Raw genomic sequence first — 20407 nt, forward strand, 5'->3', positions numbered from 1 at the left:
CTTATTCCTGAGATCAGCTTAAGTGTGAAGCAGACGGAGGAGACATGGCTCCTTAGCTGAGAAACCAAACTGAAGGAGGCCAGGCACATGCCCGAGGGGGCTGAGTTTCAGTGAAGAGGCTGGGGCGGAGTGATTTGGCGAAGATGACGGAAGGCCAAGGAATGAGATGGGACACCCAGAAATCAGGTTGATAGAGTACCTGGGTTCAGACGAGGGTCTCTGAGTGATCCTGGTGGCTGGCTGATGATGTACCAGGGGTAACAGCAGTCTGAGCTTAGGGTTCTGTGGGGGCACCAGGAGAGAGGTGTTGGAGCAGTCAAGATGGCCCACAGGGTGCAGGGGGAGGCCTAGGAGGCTCCAGAAAGGGCAGGTGGGTTCTAATAAGACAGGCTAATAAAGAGAAAAATACAACTTTTGGATTTTCTTTATTTTGTTCATTTTCCCCCCTCTCGACAGCTTAGAAAATTCCTTTGGAAAACTATCCCATCTCTGCTGAACTCAGGGTAAGGGAGGTCCAGAGGCTGCCGGAGGAGGGGAGGCGGGGCCTTCAGCCTTGGCCCCTCTCACGCACCCCTATACATCCTGGGAGACAATAGTGCAAATCTCTACTTCACACCTGAGGTGACAGGAGGTTGCACTTTCTAAGGCAGAGCTTCCTGTCAGGACACCATGCCCTCCGTGGTCTCTCTCAGAGGCCAGCCTGCAGGGTTGGCACCGTGGAGTATGTGCCCGACCACCCCTCCCCCACTGGCCCACAGTGGAATTGTCTTCTTGGGTTTCTGGTAATTTCATCAGGGCTGCATCATGTTGCCAAAGCTACAGATAGCATCTCACTATGCTCTTCCCTAACAGAGCCTCTGAGGCTGGACACAGGCTGAGAGTTGGAACAATAGGGTGGAGATCTGGGGGGCTGTGAGGGTCTGTGAGGGTCTGGGATACCGGAACAGCTTTGGGGAACGGTGTCACTCGCCACTGGAACCTGTGGAAAAAGGAGAAGGGGCGGGTTTGCCTGCAGAGGCCCCTGAGCTCCTGGAGCTCTTGTGCATTATGTTGTCTCCGGACAGCTCCACCTAGACAAACCCCCAATCTGGGTGTGGGCGAAGAGACACCCCCCCGCCCCGCTCAGGCCAGGCAGAGAGACTGTCCCCCAGCACAGGTCCACCTTAACTGGGCAGCCCTGTGGGCGGGGCGCATTGTTGATGCCTGTGCAGACAGCAGTCCAGGCCCGAGTGTGGGACAGACTTACAGGCAGCACTCCAAGCTTCCAGCCTGCGACCCAGCTCCTCACGCTGAGTCTGCAGCCCCGCACCATGGTCCAGGGGGCCTCGGAGCCTGATGGCCCCGGCTGGGGCTGGGATGGGGAGGATGACTGGGACAGCGCTGTCCTCACCCTGCTGGCGCTGGCTGTGGTGGCTGCCACGGCACTGGCTTTGCACTGGTTTGGCTCTGGGCAGGACCAGGAGGCGGCAGGACCTGCATCCACGACCCCCGGGGCCCAGCCTTCTCAGGCTGGAGGAGCCAGCCCAGCCCTGCCCCTGCAGCCCAAGGTCAGTGGTGGCGTCGAGGGACACAGCTCAGGGCAGGGGCAGCCAGACCCTCCAGGACGTGGCCAGGGGAGTCCAGCTGCAGCAGGGGCCCAAGATCAGGAGCTCCGGGGAGGTGGCCTGGCTGCCACAGCGGCACCTCCACTCAAGACACCCGGCGAGGTGGCCAGTGGAGGGGCCTTGGAACGGCAGCACGACAGTGCCACTCCGGAAGCCCTGCGAGGTAAAGGAAGGGAGCCTCTCAGGCCAGATACTGCCTTCCTGGGTCGGAGCAAAGTAGGGGGGACATCCGGCCCCCTCCTGATACACTTCACCCCTCGGAGTCCTGGCAGAGAGACTGAAGGGCAAGTGGAGGCAGGAGGTGTTCGAGCCAAGGTGCCAGCTCACCAGGCCCTGGTCCACACAGCAGAACAGGACACCAGCCCCTGGCAACAAGGTGTAGGGCCACCTGGCTCGCTAGAGAGAGGCCGAAGAAGCCGGCGGTGGCAGGTGGACCAAGGCTCGGAAGATAGACACCGCCGCCTCCCAAAGCTGGACCCCCTCCGCCTGGGCTCTGTGGTGAGTGTGTGGGATGCCGTGGATGCAGCCAGCAGCCTCTCCACAGGCTCCCAGAGGCCTCCTCTCCCCTTGGAGCTGCCTCCACCACGTGCCACGCAGACTGGGCCCTTGACAGAGGGCACAGTGAAGGGGCACAGGGAGAGCAGCCTCCATCCAGCCTCAGTCCTAGCTCTGGAGAGCAGGGAGGCTGGGCCCCAGGCTCCCAGGGAGTCTCAGGGACCCCCAGCCTCCGTGGAAGGCTGGCCGTGGGAGAGGAGCTTCGTCCAGACCCCAGACTCCATGGGCCCATGGCCAGAGGGGTCGCAATGCGGACATCCACTCTTGTCTCAAGGACGGGGGACCGCAGACGCCAGCAATGCGGTAAAGGCTGGGGCTCAAGGCTCTGGAGACCGCTCTTTCTTCAGCTCAGGGCCGGGTGGGGCAGAGCAGCAACGGGGCCATGGCCTCCTAGAAGGGAGACCATCTTGGCAAGGCCAGCGCGGGCAGAGCATCGGGCAGGAGGCAGGCAGTCTGGACACAGAAAAGCGCCCCCCAGACACCCCTGGCTCAGCCACGCTCTCCCCGCGCATCCCTAAACCCCTCCCGCCCTTGGCTTCCCCGCCCACAGCACATCCCCACGGAGGCCTCTTACCTGCAGGCTCAACCCTTCCGACCTCCTCTCCTTCAGACTCTTTGTCCCTCAGAGTTAGTCAGGGTTCTGCCGAGGATGAAACTCTCAGGGCAGTGTCAGCCCCAGCCCCAGCCCCAGCCCCAGCCCCTGCCCCTGCCCCTGCTCCAACTCCGCCCTCCTCCCCAGCCCCAGCCCCAGCCCCTGCCCCTGCCCCTGCTCCAACTCCGCCCTCCTCCCCAGCCCCTGCCCCAGCCCCAGCCCCAGTTCCGACCCCTGTCCGGAGTAGTGAGTCAAGGCCTATGTCCCAGGAGCCCAGTGTGGCTCTCTGCAAGGACAACCAGGAAGGGCAGATCTCATCTAGCTGGGAAAACCTTATTTCGATGGTTCTTAGGAGTCACCCTTTCCCCAGGCAAGAGAGGCGCCAAGGGAGAGCCCCAAGGGCAGCTCCCAGGAGCCCTAGAGATCCCAGCACTGATGCACCCTCTGAGAACAGAGAGTCTGGTTCTCCCCCCGAAGGGGCCGCCACCAGCCTGGAGGTCAGGAATGGCTCCGCCGTTGGAATGGTCACAGAAGCTGGCACAGGGGGCCTGCCTGAGGCTGGGTGTCCGCAACAGCAGAGAAGCTCGGATACCAGGGAGGCTCCTACTCCAGACCCTCCCTCAGGCCCAAGGCCAGATGCAGTGGATGAGAGACATCCAGACTCCCCACTGCCTGGAGCCGCAATGCCTGGGGCCCCATCACGGTCCCCTGGGCAGAGGCAACCCAGCCCTGTACCCTCCCCCACCGCTAGGGGGGTCTCACAGCCTGTCCCACGGCCCCGGAAACGCAGCATGTGTGAAATAGCAGAGAGCTCTGAGCGGGAGGTCAGCCAGATGGTACCACTGAGGCAGGAGGGAGAGGCTCCAGGGGAGAGGCCCCGCCCTGCAGGCAGCGGGGCAGTCCTCACAGAAAAGCAGGAGGCCCGAAAACTCAAGGTGCTTCTGCAGAGGCCCGGGAGCCGGGGGGTGGCGGAGGGGCCTCGGAAGCCCAGCTCCCTAGCCCGGGAGCCCACTCTGGCCGCGGCTCGACGACAGCGGCTGGACCTGGGCAGCTGCCTGGATGTACTGGCCTTTGCCCAGCAGCACGGGCAGCCTGGCCTGGTGCAGGAGACCTATGCGCTGATGAGCGACAATCTGCTGCACGTGCTAGGAGACCCGGGCCTCTACCGGCAGCTGAGCGGGGCCGAGCGGGAGCGCATCCTGAGCCTTCGGACGGGCCGGGGCCAGGCGGTGGTGGGGGTCCTTGTGCTGCCCAGCCTCTACCCGCTGAGCCGCTCGGGGCTCACAAGGGGCCCTTGTGGGGAGGAGGCCCCTACGGCGGGACCCGCACCCCTGCCTCCTCGCACGCACCTGCACGTGTTCAACCCCCAAGAAAACACATGGCGGCCCCTGACACAGGTGCCGGAGGAGGCCCCGCTGCGGGGCTGTGGCCTCTGCACCATGCACAACTACCTGTTCCTGGCGGGGGGCATCCGCGGCTCCGGTGCCAAGGCTGTCTGCTCCAACGAGGTCTTCTGCTACAACCCACTGACCAACATCTGGAGCCAGGTGCGGCCCATGCAGCAGGCCCGTGCCCAGCTCAAGCTGGTGGCCCTGGATGGGCTTCTTTACGCCATCGGTGGAGAGTGCCTGTACAGCATGGAGCGCTATGACCCGCGCACGGATGCCTGGACCTCGCGCGCGCCCCTCCCTGCGGGCACCTTCCCTGTGGCACACGAGGCTGTGGCCTGCCGTGGGGACATCTATGTCACTGGGGGCCACCTCTTCTACCGCTTGCTCAGGTACAGCCCTGCGAAGGATGCGTGGGATGAGTGCCCCTACAGTGCCAGCCACCGGCGTCCCAGCGACATGGTGGCATTGGGAGGTTTCCTGTACCGCTTCGACCTGCTGCGGGGTGTGGGCGCTGCGGTGATGCGCTACAACACTGTAACGGGCTCCTGGAGCCGGGCTGCCTCCCTGCCCCTGCCCGACCCGGCCCCCCTGCACTGCACCGCACTGGGCAACACCATTTACTGCCTCAACCACCAGGTCACCGCCACCTTTACGGTCTCTGAGGGGACTGCCCAGTTCCAGGCCAGGGAGTTGCAACCCTTTCCTCTGGGGAGTAAGGGGGTCCTCTGTCCATTCATCTTGACTCTGCCTGCCACCGACCGGCTGCAAACAGCCCTCTGAGCTGCTGCTCTCTAGGGAGACCCTGGGCCTGGGGGTCTGAGGGCAAGCGGAGCACAGGAGGTGGCTGGCAGAACCTTCTGCTGTTGTTTCTGGGACAGCTTTGTTTTTCTGTTCTAATAAGGCTCGTGATCTCCCCCTTCCCTACCCCCTTCCCTGAAAGAGCCCTCTCCCCCTGGAGCTCAGGCTCCTTGCATCTGGTTAGAAGCCGGCTTCTAACCTTCCCACCACAGCATGCTGTTTACTGCCTTTTCCGCTTAGTTCTTGCCCTGACGCCTCAGCTGGCTCACACAGCCCAGCCCCTCCTCCAGGGGGCTCCTCCTCCTCCTCCTCCTCCTCCTCCTCCTCCTCCTCCCCTTCTCTGGGCTCCCAGGAGCCAGGTTCCCTCTTGCAGCACTGCACTGCCTGGAAAAATCTGTGTGGGGGTCCCTCTGGTGCTTTGAGAGCCAGGGACCGATGCGTCCTTGAAGACCAGGATTTGGCCTGCAGAGGGGCTGAATGACTGCTGAGCCAAGGAAGGAGGTGGCTAGAGAGATAGTCATACTTCTCCGTTCTGTCCCTAGGGCTCCAAGCTGGGCAAGAGGTCTGTAGGGGAATGGGACAGGGGAACAAGGAACAGAGAGTCCCCAGAAAAATGTTCTTGCCTCAGGCCTTGGGAGCCTGGTTTGGGTCTTCCTGGGAAAAACTCTGTAGCCCTCCTTTGTCCGATTGGTCCCCAGAGGCCTGGAACCCTTGCCTGTGAAACTGTTCTGCTGACTGTAGCCCCTGCCTGTAACCACTTGGGCTCATGCCCCTCTACAGCCTGTGGGGTCTCTCCCCCCCGCTTTGCCCCTCCAGAAGCAGCCTCACTTCCCACCACCCCCTGTTCTTACGTGAGACCCAGGTTTCACCTGAGCTCTTTCCCTTGTTAGCTGCGGACTTAGCCGAGACATCTGATTCCATTCTTCTCATCTGTGTAGTGGGGAAAATGAACATCTGTTACTCAGGAGAGCTATGAGGGCATAAGGACACATGTGAGCGCCTAGCGCAGTGCCCAGGATGAATAGATCATGTTCCCCTTTACTCATTTTGGAATCCATCACAGGAAGGTAAATAAATCTGACTGAACACTGCTGCCTGTCCCACCGTGTGCCCTGGTTTGCCCCATCTGGCCCTTTTCGTTTTGCTTTTTATTCCATCCTTGGTACTACTGGCACTAAATACGTTTAATTCATTGAAAGCATCTACATCTTACGATTCTCATTTTTTTGCTCACAAGGCTCGCTATGCTGCTGGGTAGGACAGAAAGGGGTCCTCAGGTTGCTCTTAAAAATAAGTTTATTGAAAAACAAGTACAGTTCATACAGCTATATATTACGGTTGCTGTTACTCTGCCAAGCAGAGAGGGCTCTGTGTCCCCGGGGCTTCTCCACACTGGCAGGCAGAAGCACGGTGGCCGTGGGTGGGCAGGGGGCCTACTGTTTGTGCTTGGTCTCAGTGAGCAGCTCTTGCCAGTTCTTCTCCATCTCCTCCTTACAGTTGAGGAAGGCATCCTCCAGCCGGCGCATGGACTCCGCCAGTGTGGGGTTGGTGCGCATCACCACCATGTCGTAGGCCATCCATGTGGCTTGCACTGCAACAACCAGATGGGCCCTGATCAGGCTACCGAATGGGGCTGTGGCTCTGAGCACTCCAGGGAGGGCCAGATGCCTCCAGCCATGCTAAGCATCCCAGGGACCAGATCCTGCTGAGTTGCTGGTAGGCTACACGTTATAGGGTTCATAAAAACCACTATTAAAACTTCTTCCTACACAGAGCACTACTGACACTTCCCTGATCTCACACAAGTCTTAACTTCTGGATACATCAGCCCGTGATGCTAAGACTGGAGGCCTGTCTGATATAAAATATTAGGACCATTTAGAGCAAACTCAGGTCCTTACCTATCTGCAGTTTACAGCTAGTGGTTGCAGGGTGAACCCTGAGGGGTCGTAACACCCATCCAAGCTCACATGCTCAAGTAGGACTGATTATTCCTACTCCTGCAAAGCCCTGAGCCTCATGTTACCTTACGCAGAGTGGCCTGGGATGCCTGCCCACTTCTGTCTGGGTACCTCTGTGCTTTCATTAAGGCCAGCCCAGGGACTCCTCCTTCTGGAAAGGTTTGCTGCATCCCATGTTAGGTGTCCTTTGGTGCTCGCCACTGCACTGAGTTTCTTGCTGTTTCCCATCAAGAGCTACTCGAGGGCTTATAGGTGAACACGTGCTTCTTATACAAATTCAACGGAAGTCTGCAGAAACCTCATCTCTCTGCAGCACCCACCACACTGGTGTGGTCCTACCCTCTATAATTACAAAGAACAAAGGTCATCTCCCTTCCACATGACAGCCAACCACAGTACATATATCTCCCCCTTAAAACTGCTCTTTGCTGGGCTAAAACATACTGGACACTTTGGGGAACTATGTCCTCAAGGAAATTAACCAAAGAGGAGATAAGCAAATAATAATAACACATGAATATCTACATACAACCAAGGTCAGCAGCAATGACAGACTTGATGTTTTACAGAAAGTAACATGTTTGGTTAAGGAAAAATTGTTAGAAAAGCTATGTGCGGTATCTTAACAGAGGGCATATAGTTATATGGCGTGTACAGGAATTCTTGAACTTTTGGATGTATGAGAGTCACTTGGGACACCTTTTAAAATGTAGATCACTGGCCGCTCCCACAACTCAGAGGGTCTTGTCTAACATGTTGTGAATGGTGCCCAGGAACCTGAATTTTAACAAGGAGACCACCCTTATAGGCTGCCTGGACAGCAGGTGCAGCATGTACCTGGGAGTCAGAACAGTTTGCTTTCTGGCTCTCTCTACTTGCTACCTGTGTGCCCACAAACAAGTGACTTAAGTTCACCAACCTCATTTGTAAAGGAGAGACAACATCCCAGTCTCACAGCTGGCTATGATTAAATGGACGATATGTAAAATGCCTAGCACATATTATGGTGTTCAAGACAGGAGAAACCCTTACCGTAAAATAAATAAGAGGTATTCAGGGCAAAGAGAGTGGGTAAGAAATAAAAATTCAGAAGGAAAAAAGAGCTTGCAGAAATGAGTCTCATACGGTTCCACACAGCAGTTGGAATTCTAGCTCTGAATTTCCTAAGGCGAAAGCAGGGGAAACATGCTCAGATTTGAAACTCGGTGGCCATAAAATAAAAACAAACCCATGAAGGACACCTGGGTGGCTCAGTCAGTTGAGCAGTTGAGTGTTCAACTGCGGCTCAGGTCATGACCTCACGGTTCCTGAGTTCAAGCCCCACATTGGGCTCGTTGCTGTCAGCGTGGAGCCCGCTTTGGATCCTGTGTCTCCCTCTCCCTCTGCCCCTCCCTTGCTCACACACACACACACACACACACACACACACACTCTCTCTCTCTCTCTCTCTCTCTCTCTCTCTCTCTCATAAATAAATAAACAACAACAACAACAAAAACAGGCACCTGGGTGGCTCAGTCGGTTAACTCAGCTCAGCGTCTGACTTCCACTCAGGTCATGATCTTGTGGTTCATGGGTTCAAGCCCCACATCAGGCTCTGTGCTGACAGCTCAGAGTCTGGAGCCTGCTTCTGTGTCTCCCTCTCTCTCTGCCCCTCCCTCACTTGTGCTTTTTCTCTCTCTCAAAAATAAATAAACAAAACAACCATTAGATGCTTTTATCCTAAGAAAAAAAGTTCTTATAGGTATATTCTATGAGAAGCATATAATATAGTTGAAAATGTCCTTGACAACATCTCTACTTGAAATACAAAGTGATTCTTCTATGGCTATTTTTGTAATCACTGGTAAAAGAAAGCTGTTGGCATATTGCCAAAGCACAGTCCAGAAAAGGCAATTCAATGAGACACCAAAACACTATATCAAGAGCAAAGCCCTTTTTAATTTGATCCAAGGAAGAAAATTCAGAATGCATAGAAAAGAAAGAACTCATGATCATCAGAAGATCCTCGAGAAATGCACATCTCTTGAGTTTTTCATTCATTCAATATTTATTGAGCACCTTTGTGTTGGCATTTTGCTAAGGCACTCCTGCTCTCCTGGCAATATAGCAATATGCAAGATAGACACACCCCACCTTCAGGAAGTGTCTATAGGGGCCATGGGAGGTAGAATAAACACACAAGACAATCACAGGTTGGGAAGGGTGCTGTACGGCAATAAGCAGCATGTGTTGGGACAGAGAAATGGAGTAGGAGGAGTCTTTAAACCAGATGGTAAGGGCAGGCTCTCTCTCAGAGCTTTTGGTAAGGCCTGCACTTTAGCAAAGCCAAGGTCATAATCTCTGGAAAAGCCTGAACAGCAGATATTCTAAGAAGCCAACTAGGGCTCACCTGATACACTACCTGCTGGGTAGGACTAAAATCCTCATACAGAAATCAAGAAAAAACAGCCAAGATGTGGGGCACCTGGGTGGCTCAGTCGGTTAAGTGCCTGACTCTTGATTTCAATTTAGGTCATGATCTCAGGGTTCATGGGTTTAAGCCCTGCTTCGGGCTCTGTGATGCTGGTATGGAGCCTGCCTGGGATCCCCTCCCCGCCCTCCCCTTCCCTGTTCATACATGTATGCACTCTCTCTCTCTCAAAATAAATGAGTAAATAAATAAATAAATAAATAAATAAATAACCAGTCAAGCTGTACACCTAAATGCAGGGTTCAAAGGATGAAGATAAAGAGTTCCAAAATTCTGTTGTAGGAGAGGGGAGGACATCACTTAGGGATGTAGTAAGTGAATTTGCTTTGAGGGCCTAGAAGGTAGACAGGGAGTACAGGAATGATGACAAAGGGCAGGCTCAGCCATGTGATAAAGGGACAAAGATGGGCCTGGACTTTATAGCCACGGGCTAATTCCCACCTTTGGCAAAACAGACCAATCAACATTTTAAATGTAATTGGTGAAGTTATGTCTCCCAAATCTCAGGCCCCAGATGGTCTTACAGATGAATTCTACCAAAATTTGAAAGAACAGTTAATTCTTACATAATACGATTCCAGAAATTAGAAAAAGAAGAGTGATAACCTCACTGTATGGATATAGGAGCATTCCATTTATGTTCTAGAAAATTTGAGTACAGAGATAAACAAAAATAAATACATAATTTTCCCTTAGTTTGTTCCAAAATCAAAGATTATATGAAAAAATATAGTTCTATTTTATATCAATATAGATATAAAACTCTAAACATAACATGAACTAACCAAACCTAACAATGTGTTAAAATAGCATGTTATGATGTAGAATTTGTAACAGAAATTCAGCCCTGGGGGCTGAGCGCGGGTGCCATCAGGATGCTGCGCACAGGCTCTGCTCTGCTCTCTGTGCATAAATTCACAGACAAACATGAATGGATAACAACAGAAAATGGTATTGGAACAGTGAGAATCAGCAATTTTGCACAGGAAGCTTTGGGAGATGATGTTTACTGTAGTCTGCCTGAAGTTGGGACAAAATTGAACAAACAAGAGGAGTTTGGTGCTTTAGAAAGTGTGAAAGCTGCTAGTGAACTCTATTCTCCTCTATCAGGAGAAGTAACTGAAATTAATGAAGCTCTTGTGAAAATCCAGGACTTGTCAACAAATCTTGTTATGAAGATGGTTGGCTGATCAAGATAACACTCATTAACCCTTCAGAACTGGATGAATTAATGTGTGAAGAAGCATATGAGAAATACATAAAACCTATTGACAAGTGAAAATGGAACCCCTAAATAAACTAGTATGAAACAATTTAATGTAGCATAATTGTCTTAAATTAGTGGTGCATGGAGGATTTAAAATAGCAACTTTTGGGGCACCTGGGTGGCTCAGTCGTTGAGCCTGGGACTTTGGCTCAGGTCATGATCTCCGGTTTGTGGGTTGGAGCCCCCCATTGGGCTCTGTGCTGACAGTTCAGAGCCTGGAGCCTGTTTCGGATTCTATGTCCTCCTCTCTCTCTGCCCCTCCCCCTCTCATGCTCTCTCTTTCTCTCAAAAATAAATAAACATTAAAAAATTAAAAATGAATAAATAAATAAAATAGCAACTTTTAGCAATACTAGTGCAAAAAGAAATCACTCGCAACAACATTAATGAAAGAAAACACCCCTTAACTTTCTAATGATTGCAGATAAACATAGCATGTATCTTTTTTGCCATACCTTATGATTTTTAGGCTAGGCTCTAGTTATAATATTCAGAATCCTGTAATTATTTGTGGTTAAAAACTAGTTATAAAAATTATGTAATTCAAGGATAACGCTGTCATCTTAAGTCTTAGGGAATATCGTAACTTGTTTGCATCTCTCCCTGGATTGGAGTCAAAATACTTAAATGATCTATCCATTGGAAATAACTGGCCGTGGAGAAAGGTTTGTTAGTTCTGTAGTGTCAGATAAAGAATACTACCTTAATTTTGCAATATACTGTGCTTCCAAAATAGCTGGTGCTATTTTTAATATGGTGAAGCAACAGCCTTGCAGGAAGATAAATAGTTTAATAATACATTCAACTTCGTTAAAAAAATAAAAATAAATAAAAAGGGGGAAATCATAGGAATAGCTCAATTAATGCCCAAAAAAAGGGCAGTTAACAAAATATAATACCTATTTGTGGTTTAAAAAAATCAACTCTAACAAATTAGAAATAATGGGAGACATCTTAAGCTTACTAAAAGTGATATACCAAAACTTACAACATATATACTTAATGGAGAAGCTATGTATATATTCCCCTTTTATTTATTTATTTATTCATTTTTACTTAAAAAATTTTTTTTAACGTTTATTTATTTTTGAGACAGAGAGAGAGAGACAGCATGAACAGGGGAGGGTCAGAGAAAGAGGGAGCCACAGAATCTGAAACAGGCTCCAGGCTCCGAGCTGTCAGCACAGAGCCCGATGCGGGGCTCAAACTCATAGACTGTGAGTACCAGTATACCCTGGTATACTGTTGGTAGGATTGTAAAATGGTGCATCATTGTGTAAAACAGTTTGGCCTTCTTCAGAAAGCTAGACATAAATTCCACTTCTAGGTAATTCTCCAAACAATTGAGAACAGGTACTCAAACACATACTTGCATATAGATGTTCACAACAGTGCTATTCACAATAGCTAAAAGGTGGACACAACCCAAATATCAATCAAAGGATGAATGAATAAAGAAAATGTGATATATCCATACAATGGGATAATTATTCAACCATAGAGAGGAATAAAGTACTAACATATTCTGTAATATTGATGAACCTTGAAAATATGCTAAGTAAAAGAATCCAGAAACAAATTGTATTCACATACCATATGATTCATTTATATGAAATATCCAGAATGGGTAAATCCATAGAGACTGAAAACAGATTGGTGGTTGCCAAAGGCTGAGGATAGAGGCATATGGGGGTGACTGCTTAGGGGTACAAAGTGTCTTTTTTTAAAAAGTTTACTTGTTTACTTTGTGAGAGAGAGAGCATGAGCCCACAGGTGGGAGGGGCAGAGAAAGAGGGAAAGAGAGAATCCCAACCAGCCTCCATGCTGTCAGCGCAGAGCCCGATTCAGGGCTTGAACTCATGAAACCTGAGATCGTGACCTGAGCTGAAACCAAGAGTCAGAAACTTAACTGAGCCACCCAGGTGCCCCCACATAGTGTCTTTTTTGAATGATGAAAACATTTTGAACTGGATAGACTTGGTGGCTGTATGACATTGTGAATGCATTAAATGCTACTGAATGTATACTTTAAAATGGTTAATTATATGGTATGTGGATTTCACCTAAGTTGTTTTTTTTAAGCTTATTTATTTTTGAGAGACACAGAGACAGCGTGAGTTGGGGAGAGGCAGAGAGAGAGAGAGAGAGAGAGAGAGAGAGAGAGAGAGAGAGAATCCCAAGCAGGCTCTGCACTGTCAGAATAGAGCCCCATGCGGGGCTCAAACTCACAAAACTGTGAGATCATGACTTGAGCCTAAACCAAGAGTTGGATGCTTAACCAACAGACCTACCTAGGAACCCCTCACCTAAACTTTTCTGTTTAAATTTAAGATGTTTCTATCTTTTATATTTAAATTTAAACTTTTCTCTAAAAGAGAGAGAATGAGTCCGGGAGAGGGGCAAAGGGAGACAGAGAGGAGAATCTTAAGCAGGCTCCACACTCAGCGTGGAGCCTGACATGGGGCTCGATCCCACAACCCTGGGATCATGAGCTGAGTTGAAATCAAGAGCTGGTCAGTCAACTGATTGAGCCACCCAGGTGCCCCTCACCTAAAATTTTTCAATTTAAGATGTAGGGGGACACCTGGGTGGCTCAGTTGGTTAAGCATCTGACTCTTGGTTTCAGCTCAGGTCATAATCTCATGGTTCTTGAGTTCAAGCCCTGCTGACACTCACAGCCTGGTTGAGAATTTCTCCCTCTCTCTCTGCCCCTCCCCCACTCCCTCTTCTCTCTTTCTCTCAAAATAAATAAACTTAAAAAAATAAAAGCAGAAACTTTATACATAATATAAAAAAAAGTGACATACAAAAAAAAGAAATGGAAATAAAAGAATGTAAACAAAAAAGGGAAGATTCTTATATGGATTAATGATGATAACAAGCTGTGAGCTGAAAAGTATGCCAACTCTCTGCCAGAGAACTCTAAAGAAAAACAAACCAACAAAACCAAAATAATTAGAAAACAACAAACGAGGGACCCACGATGGTAGAAAGGGTATTATCTATTATCAATTACAAATTAAAAACATACCACACTGTCCTCATTTTGCCACGCAAGTAGGTACCATGGAAATTATCATATTACAATATCTATTTCACTGTTAGTACTAGGAAAGGATGATGTCAGGAAGCTTAAGATACAGCTTTATTAAAATGCATAAAAAATCAGGGAGCTAAGACACATTCATTCACTTAAAAAATATCTATTAGGGGCGCCTGGGTGGCTCAGTTGGTTAGGCGATCGACTTCGGCTCAGGTCAAGATCTCAGAGTTCGTGAATTCGAGCCCTGCGTTGGGCTCTGTGCTGACAGCTCAGAGCCTGGAGCCTACTTCGGATTCTGTGTCTCCCCCTGTCTCTCCCCCTCCTCTGCTCACACTCTGTATCTCTCTATCAATAACAAATAAACGTTAAAAAAATTAAAAAAATATATCTATTAAACATCTATTATGGGTCAGCATCTATTCTGGGGACAGAGCAGTGAGAAAGAATGTCAAAAAGTCTTGGCCTCATGACCATTATATAATAAATAACAGTAAGTAGGGGCGCCTGGGTGACTCAGTTGGTTAAGCTTCCAACTCTTGATCAGCTCAGATCATGATCTCCCGGGTCGTAAGATCTCCCAGTTCGTGAGATAGAGCCCCCAGTCGGGCTCTGCACTGACAACATGGAGCTGGGATTCCCTCTCTCCCTCTCTCTCTGCCCCTCCTCTATTTGCATGCTTGTGCACATGTGCACTCTCTCTCTCAAAATAAATAAACATTAAAAAAATAACAATAAGTAAACTTATATAGTATGTTAGAAAGTAATAAGTGCTGGGGCGCCTGGGTGGCTCAGTAGGTTAAACAGCTGATTTTGGCCCAGGTCATGATCTTGAGGTTTGTGGGTTCGAGCCTTGCACTGGGCTCTGTGCTGAAAGCTCAGAGCTTGGAGCCTGCTTCAGCCCTCTCTCTCTGCTCCTCCCCTGCTTGTTCTCTCTCTTTGTCTCTCAAAAGATGAATAAAAACGTTAAAAAAAAAAAAAAAAGAAAGTAATAAGTGCTGAGGAGAAAAATAAATCCATGAAGGAGGGTTGAGAGTGCCAGGGAAAAAGGATTTGCAATTTCAAGAAGAGCACTTGGGGGGCGCCTGGGTGGCTCAGTTGGTTGGGCGGCCGACCTCGGCTCAGGTCATGATCTGGCGGTCCGTGAGTTCGAGCCCCGCGTCGGGCTCTGTGCTGACGGCTCAGAGCCTGGGGCCTGTTTCGGATTCTGTGTCTCCCTCTCTCTGCCCCTCCCCCGTTCATGCTCTGTCTCTCTCTGTCTCAAAAATAAATAAACGTTAAAAAAAAAATTAAAAAAAAAAAGAAGAGCACTTGGGAAACACTTCACGGAGAAGGTGACATTTTTATTTATTTATTAAATTTTTAATGTTTATTTATTTTTGAGAGACAGTGAGTGGGGCAGGGGTAAAGAGAGAAGGAGACAGAGAATCCGAAGCAGGCGCTGGGCTGTCAGCAGAAAGTCCAATGTGGGACAAGAACCCACGAACCTCAAGATCACGATCTGAGCTAAAGTTGGATGCTCAACTGACTGAGCCACCCAGGTGCCCCAAGAAGGTGACATTTAAATTACCTTTTTTTTTTTTTAATTTTTTTTTTCAACGTTTATTTATTTTTGGGACAGAGAGAGACAGAACATGAATGGGGGAGGGGGCAGAGAGAGAGGGAGACACAGAATCGGAAACAGGCTCCAGGCTCTGAGCCATCAGCCCAGAGCCTGACGCGGGGCTCGAACTCACGGACCGCGAGATCGTGACCTGGCTGAAGTCGGACGCTTAACCGACTGCGCCACCCAGGCGCCCCTTAAATTACCTTTTGATGAATAGAAGTTCTTCATGTTAATGTAGTTCAACGTATCAATCTTTTATTCTGTGTTTAGCATTTTTGCCTCTTGTTTAGGAAATTCTACTCCACCCCCAAAGTCACAAGATATTCTCCCCTATTTTCTTTCCAAGTTTTAAACATTTTTGATACCTAAGCCCTTATTGTTCTGAAGCTATTGTGTGTATGTGTGGGTAGGGATGCATTTGTAATTTTTATTCTTATGGATAACCAATTTCTCCAGCTTACTTATTAAATAGTTCCTTCTTTAAAAATAAATGGTTTATTCTTTCCTTCACTGATCTGTCATTTCACCTATTATATATAAAAATTCCTGTGAGTGTGTATGTATGTACACATGTGCATGTTTGTGTATATGAGCATGTTATGTGTGTACATGTGTGTGAGAGTGTGTGTGTTCACGTGTGTATGTGTGTGTATGAGAGTGTGTTATGTGTGCACATATCCATGTGTGTGTGTTTATGTGTGAGTGTGTGAGCGTGTGTGTGTGATGTGTGTGTGTGTGAGCGTGTGTGTGTGTCTGTTTCTGGGCTCTCTGTTGCATTCTGTTGCTCAATTTGTCTATTTCTAAGTCAATATGACACTATATTAACTATATAGTTTTATAATAAGTCCTGGTAATGGTAGGGTGAATCCTCTGTCCTTGTCTTTCTCAGAAATATCTTAGCTATTTTTGGGTTGTAAGTCTCTCATAAATGTTTTAGAATAAACTTGTCAAGTTCCATGATAAACCCTATTAGGATTTTCACTAAAACTACTTTAAAGCAAATGATGAACTCTGGGGAGAACAGACATATTACTTTAAGTCTTTCTATTCATAAATGTAGCTACAGCTCCATTTATTTTGATCTTTAGTATCTGTTAGTCAAGTTTTATAATTTTCTGCATATAAGCCTTGCACATTTCTTGTTACATTTCTTCCAGGGGAATTAATAGATGTGTCTATGCACGTGCATGTGTATGTTTGTGTGTTACTGTTGTAAATGCCTTTAAAAAATGTGTTCTAATTCCTTGTTGCTGGCATATATAAATGCAATTAACTTTTGTACACTTATCTTTCATGTATCATATTATCTCCAATTACATGTGTTTTAGATGTTCTGCATAAGTGTGGTAGCCAGCTTCCAAGTTGAGCCCTGTAGTAGTCCCGGCCTTCTGCTAATCACACCCTTATGTAGTTCTCTCTCACGCTGTACTAGAGTAGATCCATGTGACAAGTAAAATATGACAGAAGTGATGGTATGTCACTTCTAAGCTGAGCTTATAAAAGATCGTACCTTCTGTCTCTGGTTCTTTCATGTGTGTATGTAGTATTATACTATATTATATATTACATGTAATTGCTCTGGGGTAAGTTACGTCATGAACAGCCTTCTGGTGAGGCCACATAGAAAGTGGCCTGCCAACAGCTATGTGAGCTCAGAAGGAGATTCTCCAGCCTCTGGTCAAACATCTGGAGATTGAAACCACAGCCAACAGTTTGACTGCAAACTCATAAAATACATATCCAGAGCCCAGCTTAGCTACTCCTAGATTCCTGATCTTCAGAAACTGTGTGATAATAGATATTTTTTGTTTTCAGTTGCTAAATTTGGGTTAACTTGTTATGAAGCAATAGATAACTAACACAGATTTTGGTACTTGAGTAAGTGCTCCTGTAACAAAACTGTGAAATGTGGGAGTGGCTTTGGAGTGTTTCAGGGGATGGGAGCTGGAAAAGCTGTAAGGATTTTGAGGAAAGCATTAGTGAAAGATTAAAGTACCTTGAGCACACTGTTCATAGGATTTGGAGTTTGAGGAGGCTGCCAATGAGGATTTACAGAAAAGGGAGGAAACTCTTATTGGAAACTAGGGGAGAGGAGATACTTGCTATGTGGTGGCAGACGATTTAGCAACACTGTCACAGGAAGTAATGTGGAAGGGAGAAAATGTACTTAATGAACTATTCATAGGATTTACCTTCATGTTTAATATTTTATTTGTTTTCCATTGCCCTGTGCATTTCAGACCTTCCTTCTGAGATCATATTCCCTTTACTTAAGTAAAACTTTTAGTAGTTCCTTTAAAGCAGGTCTCTTTGTGACAAATATTGTAAGTTTTTATTCATTTGCAAATGTCTTTATTTTTTCCTCATTACTGAAAGATAATTTTGTTGGATGCATAATTCTGCATCAATAGTGTTTTTATGACATTTAGATATTATTCCACTAAGTTCTGGTTCTCACAATTATTGTTCAAAGTTCACTCCGTTCTGATACCCTATGTCTTTTGGTTGGCACATTTAGTCCATTTATCAAAGTTCACTCCAATTGTTACTCCTTTGATCTCTCTCTCTGGTTTCCTGTAGTTTTTCTCTTTGTCTTTGGTGTTCTGAAGTTTCACTTTTATGTGTCTAGGTATGGATATAATTTTATTTTACTTAATGTATTTTGTTTCTTGGATCTATGATTCAATTTTTCATTAGTTCTGGAAAATTCACAGACATTATATTATTAGGTATTGCCATTATTCCATTGTCTCTAATGTCTTTTTTCCTGAGATGCTAATGAGGTATATATTAGAACTTCTTGGTCTATATCACAAGTCTCTTAATCTCTTCATACTTTTACTTTCTTTATCTCTTTTTGATGCATTATCCTGCAATTAATCATCTCTTCAACTATTGTTGATTTCGTTTTTATCTCACAATTATATTTTTCTTTTTAAGAGACTCCATTTGTTCTTTTCAAAAATGTCTATCCTTGAGTTTCTTTTATTTAAAAAAATTTTTTTTTAACGTTTATTTATTTTTGAGACAGAGAGAGACAGAGCATGAACAGGGGAGGGGCAGAGAGAGAGGGAGACACAGAATCTGAAACAGGCTCCAGGCTCTGAGCTGTCAGCACAGAGTCCGACGTGGGGCTCGAACTCCCGGACCGTGAGATCATGACCTGAGCCAAAGTCGGACACTTAACCGAGTGAGCCACCCAGGCGCCCCCCTTGAGTTTCTTTTATACTCATCTTTGTAACTGCATCCATTACTTCTGTAGCCACTTTATACACAGCTATTTGCATTCTGCATCTGACATCACCTATAGTCCTTGGAGATCTAAATATGTTGGCTCTTGCTTCTGTGGACTTTCACTCACAGTGGCTTATCATTTCATGTATTTGGAAGGCAGCTTTGCTCGCCACTATACCACCAATGCTGTATCTGGTAATATTTATCTGTGAGGTCATTGCTGAGGTAGCTTCCAATTTCTTCCACACCGCTATATAATCTTTCTAAAACCTTTCTGTAAATCTTTATGTTTTTCCTCTGCTTAGCTTTCTTCAATTATTCCCCTGTTGACTACAGAATGACTCCTTAGTGTGGTACACAAAGTCGTTCATGATTTGACCCCAAATGATTCATTTAGATTTATTCTCTACCACTTCCACTTTTAGTTTATTCTATAGAAGTTTAACATTAAATCCAACCAACTTTCTTATACTTTTGTTCCTTGGCACAAATTGTTCTTTCTATTTGAAAGCCTTGCCCATCACTTGTCTATTTGAGAAACTCCTAACAACTCCTACTTCAGAGAAATGCTTCATGCCTCCTCTTAAAAATTTCCATAATTTAGGGGCACCTGAGTGGCTCAGTCGGTAAGCGTCCGACTTCAGCTCGGGTCATGATCTTGTGGTTTGTGAGTTCGAGCCCTGCATCGGGCTCTGTGCTCACAGCTCAGAGCCTGGAGCCCGCTTTGGATTCTGTGTCTCCTTCTCTCTCTGCTCCTCCCCCACTCACACTCTGTCTCTCTCTCAAAAAAAATTTCCATAATTTACCAGACAGATTTCAGCCATCGATTCCAAATCTCACTGGAACTTTACTATCCTTTTATTATACCAATTAACATAGTATACTGCATTTCTTAATCGTTTATTTATTTATTAAATGTTTATTTTATTTTGAGAGAGAGAGAGGGTGGTGGGGAGGGACAGAGAGAGAAGGAGAGAGAGAGAGAATCCCAAGCAGGCTCCATGCTCAGCACAGATCCCGACACAGGGCTCATCATGACTATGAGATCATGACCTGACCGGAAATCAAGAATCAGATGCTTAGTTGACTGAGCCATCCAGGCACCCCTGTATACTGCATTTATATGTCTATACATTTATTTCCCCCATTAGATTATAAGCAATTAAAGTGCAGGGCTTGGCATGTGTTCATTCAGGAAGTACTTGTTGAGTGAATGAATGAATGAATGAATGGTGCTTTAACCCTGCCCCCAAGTCATGATATTTCTTTGGCTCTGAGATTATATTTTTCCAGCTTTTTAAAAGTATAACTGAGATAAAAATTGTATATATTTAAGGCGTACAATGTGATGTTTTGATATTTGTATACATTATGAAATGATTACCACAGACAAGGTAATTAACATTTCTATCACCTCACAGTTATTATTTATTTTGTGTGGTAAGAACACTCAAGATCTATATACTAAGTACATTTATTTTTTTCGGAGAGAGGGGGAGAGCATGCATGCAAGCAGGGAAGGGGCAGAAAGAGGGAGAGAGAGAATCCCAAGCAGGCTCCACTCTGTCAGCACAGAGCCTGACACGGGGCTTGAACCCACAAATTGTAAGATCATGACCTGAGCTGAAATTAAGTTGGACACTTAACCAACTGAGCCATTCAGGCGCCTCAAGAAATTTCTACAAAGACTTATATTACCCCCAAATCAGACTACTGTGCAGAACATTTATATAAAAATAGAATTATAAAAAAGAGGAAAATATGTGAAATTAAAACTAAGGAAAGAATCAGCTAAAGAACAAATAATGGACCTTATATCAATTCAAGGGGTGTGATGTGGAAAAAGCACCAAGCGGAGAGGGTGTGGAATTGCGCATGATAAAAGC

The 20407-nt window shown here is 47.0% G+C and overlaps 2 protein-coding genes across 3 annotated transcripts in view; one reads left to right on the top strand and one right to left on the bottom strand.

The window, feature by feature from the left end:
- The window catches only part of SYCE3 (synaptonemal complex central element protein 3), a 43746-nt gene that overhangs the window by 7926 nt on the left and 15413 nt on the right, over positions 1-20407 (bottom strand). The window contains exons 3-7 of one of the 2 annotated variants that reach the window (XR_006601232.1): positions 6264-6531; positions 5810-5870; positions 4203-4539; positions 2734-2799; positions 200-2612 (exon numbers count right to left, since the gene is read on the bottom strand). Coding sequence is in view for 1 of the 2 variants with exons in the window: in XM_003989426.6 (XP_003989475.2) it covers positions 6374-6531 (158 nt within the window). In the remaining variant the exon portion in view is untranslated. Of the gene's footprint in view, positions 1-199; positions 2613-2733; positions 2800-4202; positions 4540-5809; positions 5871-6218; positions 6532-20407 lie in introns of those variants that run through there. The other variant, XM_003989426.6, reaches the window with a different exon arrangement.
- Positions 1200-6116, top strand: KLHDC7B (kelch domain containing 7B). Its single transcript, XM_045033187.1, has 2 exons — positions 1200-2790; positions 2965-6116. The coding sequence occupies exons 1-2, from the start codon at positions 1200-1202 to the stop codon at positions 4920-4922; spliced, it is 3549 nt and encodes a 1182-aa protein (XP_044889122.1). The 3' UTR covers positions 4923-6116.

This window comes from Felis catus, chromosome B4 (assembly GCF_018350175.1).
Source record: "Felis catus isolate Fca126 chromosome B4, F.catus_Fca126_mat1.0, whole genome shotgun sequence".
Lineage (NCBI taxonomy): Eukaryota > Metazoa > Chordata > Mammalia > Carnivora > Felidae > Felis > Felis catus.

Coding starts and splice junctions, on each gene's coding strand:
- KLHDC7B (XM_045033187.1), top strand. CDS start 1,200: ATGCCTGTGCAGACAGCAGTCCAGGCCCGAGTGTGGGACAGACTTACA. Junction 2,791..2,964: donor CTCTTTGTCCCTCAGAGTTA/GTCAGGGTTCTG, acceptor CCCCTGCCCCAG/CCCCAGCCCCAGTTCCGACC.